The 6000-nt window shown below is 33.3% G+C and overlaps 1 protein-coding gene across 5 annotated transcripts in view; it reads left to right on the plus strand.

Moving 5' to 3' along the window:
• Nr3c1 (nuclear receptor subfamily 3 group C member 1) overlaps positions 1-5190 on the plus strand; it is a 101633-nt gene extending 96443 nt beyond the window's left edge. For all 5 annotated transcript variants that reach the window (XM_071612269.1, XM_071612271.1, XM_071612268.1 and 2 more), the window contains exons 8-9: positions 223-380; positions 925-5190. In XM_071612269.1, the coding sequence (XP_071468370.1) occupies positions 223-380; positions 925-1077 (311 nt within the window). In that variant the 3' untranslated portion in view covers positions 1078-5190. The remainder of the gene's footprint in view (positions 1-222; positions 381-924) is intronic.
• Positions 5191-6000: the final 810 nt, after the last annotated feature.

Consider the following 6000-nt stretch of genomic DNA (forward strand, 5'->3'; position numbering starts at 1 on the left):
CAATATTTGATGACCCCCATTTTGTAAGTTAGAAACCCAAGGTTAAGACCTCCAATTCTCTAATCATATATTCTACCTTGATTATAGTCTCATAATCCTTGGAAAACGCATCCATTTTAGAATGCATTTAGAAAATGCAAACCATGATGTTAAATGTCCAGTTTGGTATATGAAAAGTTATATCAATGAAATTCTTAAATTAACTGCATCTTAACTTTTTAGTTCCTAAAGAAGGTTTGAAGAGCCAAGAACTGTTTGATGAAATCAGAATGACCTACATCAAAGAGCTAGGAAAAGCCATTGTCAAAAGGGAAGGAAACTCCAGTCAGAACTGGCAAAGGTTTTATCAACTGACAAAACTTTTGGACTCCATGCATGAAGTAAGTATCAAACAATAAAGTCAACTATAACAATAATTCTGTGGAACATAAGTATGTTTGATTAATGTATATAGTTTTACACATTAATCCACTTCAACCCCAGTTTGTAGATTTTGGTGATGTTTTGAGTTCAATTTGTGAACTTTGATTTTGCATACTTTTTACCTAAGTCCAATTATGAAATGTTATTTTAATCTTGTATTAAAAATATCACCATGCTGTAACAGACTTTTAACAGCACTGTTTTAAAAGGTGAAATTCCGTTTTTATATGAATGAGCTATTAAATTAGGAAAATATGACTTCTATATATTTATGATACTGCAGTTCATCATAAAATACTTAATTCCATATAATTCTACATATAATTTAAGGAATTTAAAAAGCCTTTAGTACTTAAATATTTATTTTACTTCACTAAACTTCTTTTCACCTGTAGAATTCCAGTAGAGATTCATATACTTCGGGTCAGATATTAAAAAATAAAAAAAGACCAGTGAGTGTGAAATGTTCACTTTTAAAGCCTAATCATTCTTTTCTTTCAGGTGGTTGAAAATCTCCTGAACTATTGCTTCCAAACATTTTTGGATAAGACCATGAGTATTGAATTCCCAGAGATGTTAGCTGAAATCATCACCAATCAGATACCAAAATATTCAAATGGAAATATCAAAAAACTTCTCTTTCATCAAAAGTGACTGCCTTACTAAGAAAGGTTGCCTTAAAGAAAGTTGAATTTATAGCTTTTCTTGTACAAATTACCCATCTGTCCTGTAGATGTTTTGTTGTTTTTTTCGTTTTTGTTTTTTTGTTTTTGTCGGTTTTCTTTTTTTCCTTATAAATACGCACTACATGTGGTTTATAGAGGGCCAAGACTTGGCAACAGAAGCAGGTGAGTCATCACTTTTTAAGTGATGGGAAAGTAGACAGTCAAACTTACCAGGTGGTATATCCCAGAAATTAGAAACAATAATGTAAGGGCAATCTCTACTGTCAGAAAAGGATGGCACCTAAACCACCAGTGCCCAAAGTCCCTGTGATGAACTTCATGCTCATATTTTTCAGTTGGCTGGATAAATTTCTAGACTTTTTGTTGATGTATTTCCCCATGTATAGTTAGGATAGCATTTTTGATTTATGCATGGAAACCTGAAAAAAGTTTACAAGTGTATATCAGAAAAGGGAAGTTGTGCCTTTTATAGCTATTACTGTCTAGTTTAACAATTTCCTTTATATTCAGTAAACTACGCTTGCTCATTTTTTTCTTACATAATTTTTGTATTCAAGTTATTGTACAGCTGTTTAAGATGGGCAGCTAGTTCATAGCTTTCCTAAATAAACTCTAAACATTAATCTTCTGTGTGAAAATGGGTTGGTGCTTCTAACCTGATGGCACTTAGCTATCAGAAGACCACAAAAATTGACTCAAATCTCCAGTATTCTTGTCAAAAAAAGCTCATATTTTGTATATATCTGCTTCAGTGGAGAACTATATAGGTTGTGAAAATTAACCGTCCTAACTGGTATAGAGCACCTAAGTCCAGTGACCTACTGGGTAAACTGTGGATGATGGCTGCAAAAGACTAATTTTAAAAAATAATAACTATCAAGAGGCCCTCTTTGTACCTTATGCCCTATCTCTGCAATGGTTAGGTGGCAAGAAAACTGATAATCTAATTCTCTTTCAGGACCTTTTGTAGTAGTTTGAATAACTTCTTAAAAGTTATAATTCCAGATAACAGTTGTAACACAGCTAAGAGATTTTTAATCAGACCAAGTAATTTTCTCTCATTAAACTTTACCCAAAAACTTAATCTCCAGTATGGCAAAAGTGGCTAGATACCCATTTTCACATTCCCATCTGTCACCAATTGGTCTATCTTTCCTGGTAATACAGGAAAGCTCAGCTACTGATTTTTGTGATTTAGAACTGAATGTCAGATTATCAATGTTTGTATAATTTCACATCCCTACGTGTGCCATAGAACTTAACACAAGTCTTGTGAATTTCTTCACTGTTGAGAATTGTCATTTTAAACAAAACAGAAGCTGTAGTAGCCCTTTCTGTGTGCACCTTACCAACTTTATGTAAACTCAAAACATAACATATTTACTAAGCCACAAGAAATCTGATTTCTATTCAAGGTGGCCAAATTATTTGTGTAATAGAAAACTGAAAATCTAATATTAAAAATATGAAACTTCTAATATATTTTTATATTTAGTTATAGTTTCAGATATATATCATATTGGTATTCACTAATCTGGGAAGGGAAGGGCTACTGCAGCTTTACATGCAATTTATTAAAATGATTGTACAATAGCTTGTATAGTGTAAAATAAGAATGATTTTTAGATGAGATTGTTTTATCACGACATGTTATATATTTTTTGTAGGGGTCAAAGAAATGTTGATGGATAACCTATATGATTTATAGTGTGTACAAGCATTCATACAGGCAGCAGTGGTCTCAGACACCAAACAGATTTGATCTAGGGGAAGGAGACGAAAACTGGCCCCATGTTCAAGTGAAGGTGGGTGAGGCTCTGACCCAATCAGATCACAGAGGGAAGTAATCCTTGGCCTCCCATTCTGACCACCCTTCTCATTCCAACAGTGAGTCTGTCAGCGCAGGTTTGGTTTACTAAATCTCTTTGCACTGATGTATGTAAGCAGGGGACAGAAAGGTGGTGCTTACATACTTAACAGGCACCATCTAAATAACAGGGTTACTTTCACATACAGCCTCTCCAACAGGTTAATAAAACCAGAGGCTTTAGAAGTTTGGCAATAATATGCACAGAGGTACCAGCAATATGTAAATAGGGCAAAATCTCTAGGATGCCAATAATACACTAATTCCTTTCTACCCTACAACAAGAGTTCATTTCTAAGTAGAATGAGGAACATGTTTATGTTTTCTTTGAATGCTTTTGAATGTTGTTTGTTATTTTCAGTATTTTAAAGAAATTATTTAATAAAAAATGTAATCCTTTGCTTTTTGAATGCTCTCTAAAAGGGAATGTTCCTTTAGTAATGATTTAAATTGATCTCAAAGTTCTTAAGATATGGTTTGTAACCCAACTGGATGTGAAATTTATGGTGCCTAAGAAATACCACTTGAATATTATCAATGACAGTGTTAAGTTTCAAAAAGAGATTCTCAAAAGTAGATTATTATTCATTTATAGTATGTTATGGTTAAAACCAGAAAGCACATCACACATTAATCCTACTTCAGTCATAATCACTTTGGCTTTCAAAAAAACAGAGCTCAGAATTTAAAAAAACAGAATACGTGCACTTTATTGTCAACAAAAAGCCAACTGATATTCATAAAACAAGTATAGAAGGCTTTACATTAAATGGAAAAAGAAGTTATGCTCTTAGAATACATGGGAAAGAAGAATTATCTGAATTTTAAGCATAATAGACTTAAGTGAAAAGAAGAGTGCTGTTTGAAAGCAGCTTCATTTTCTACAGCGTGTCATTTTCGCCATCCGTAACTATTAAGGTTTATAGTGACTTTCAGTAAGAGTCCGTGGCATGCCTAGATGACTCATAACAAATCCTGAAAAATACTTTTAATTACTGTTAGAAAAAAGTGATCCTCTCAGTGTTTTTTAGGCATTACTGTGGGATACTATACAATCAGAACTGAGGAGAAGGACTTGAGCCTCGGGGATACACACACACACTCTCACACACACACACACACACACACACACACACACACACACACACACACCCATCTATATAAAATTGGGGAAGGGTAGCCTGAAGGAGCTCACCTGGCCTTCTCTTGAGGGGGAGGGTAACTTCACCACTCCAAAAGGATAACTAGCATGATTGGTTAGTGTCTTCAAAGAGCATAATAATGAACATAGGATAAGACTCTGGGCAAGCACATAAAAGAAAGCCTCACTTCAGAATTTGGGAGGGCGGGGACAATGAGGGAGAGAAAGGGGAGGGGAGGAACAATTCCAATTTTACTTAAGTCTTATTTTAGTTCCCTTTTAAATATATTTAAAAAACTACATCTCCGTGAAATGAACAATATTTTTATACTTTGATTTGTCAAAATCCAATAATCATGGTAGCCATCAGTGAGATTTTTGATCTTGGTTGGTCACCCCAACAAATGTAGCTGTAGATGAATGTGTTTTTATGTGCCTGGTTTCAGTGAGGGAAGAGGAAATAAAAGTGTATGGAAACACTTTAAACCACTTTAGATAGAAGTTTTATTTTCAATCAACCTGGTCTAAGGATTAGTGACTAGGTTTTCAGGAAAGGATTAGCTTCTCTCTAGAAAATGTCTGAAAGAAGGATTTTATTTTCTGATGAAAGGCTGTATGAAAATACCCTCCTAAAATAACTTGCTTAACTACATATAGATTCAAGTGTGTCAATATTCTATTTTGTATATTAAACAAATGCTATATAATGGGGACAAATCTATATTATACTGTGTATGGCATTATTAAGAAGCTTTTTCATTATTTTTTATCACAGTAATTTTAAAATGTGTAAAAATTAAAACCAGTGACTCCTGTTTAAAAATAAAAGTTGTAGTTTTCTATTCATGCGGAATAATAATCTGTAGTTTAAAAAATGTCTTTTTACCTATGCAGTGAAATGTCAGACTGTAATATTTTGTGTGGAAATGTTTAACTTTTATTTTTCATTTAAATTCGCTGTTCTGGTATTATCAAACCACACATTTGTACTGAATTGGCAGTAAATGTTAGTTAGTCATTTACAGCAATGCCAAATATGGAGAAACATCATAATAAAGAAAATCTGCTTTTTATCATGTGACTCCCACCATGCTTTTGTAGAACTTCAATTTTCCTATTTTATCCCCTCTTTGTTCTACTGAAGGTCGTTACCACTTCAGGAACAGTGAGATGATAAAGTGGATATGTAAATGTCAATGTGGCAATGTATGCATGTGAATACAACAAATTGAAAATGAGCTGTAGCCAAGGACCCAAAGATTAGTGCATCCATTCCTCAAATGGTGTGGCCTATTACTGCAAAAAGTACTAAAGGGAGGAAAAACTGACGTCTGAGGTTACTCCAAATGTGTCTATAATGAAAGATAACTTTTTACACAAATATCTAATCAAAATTCTTAGTTTAAAATCCACTCTTTCTCTAAGAAGGAATAAATGCCTAATAAATGTAGCAGTGTTGTGCAATACAGAACATAGAGGCTGGAGGGAGGGGACCCAGCGGTTCTATATAATCTATTCTGTATCTTCTAAAACATACTATGTTCATGCCTTATCTACGAATTGGTGACCTGAAATTTTTTCCTATGAATACTTTTTTCCACAAGAGACTAATCATTAAGAAAAAAGTATTATGATTTTAAAAACCAAATGTGCCTTATCCATCATATGTGCAATGAGCATTTGCTACATGACAATATAAAAATATGAAGTAAAAGAACACAGAGTTATTCTTCCTAATTCCAAAAATTACTATAAAATCACAATACAACAGCTGTACTAGTGTAAAAACAGACAAACAGATCAATGGAACAGAATTCAAAGGGGCCATAAATCATACCTTAATGAATTTAAAAGAACAGAAATTATATTCTGTCTTCTCTCAA

This window comes from Marmota flaviventris, chromosome 5 (assembly GCF_047511675.1).
Source record: "Marmota flaviventris isolate mMarFla1 chromosome 5, mMarFla1.hap1, whole genome shotgun sequence".
Taxonomy (NCBI): Eukaryota; Metazoa; Chordata; class Mammalia; order Rodentia; family Sciuridae; genus Marmota; species Marmota flaviventris.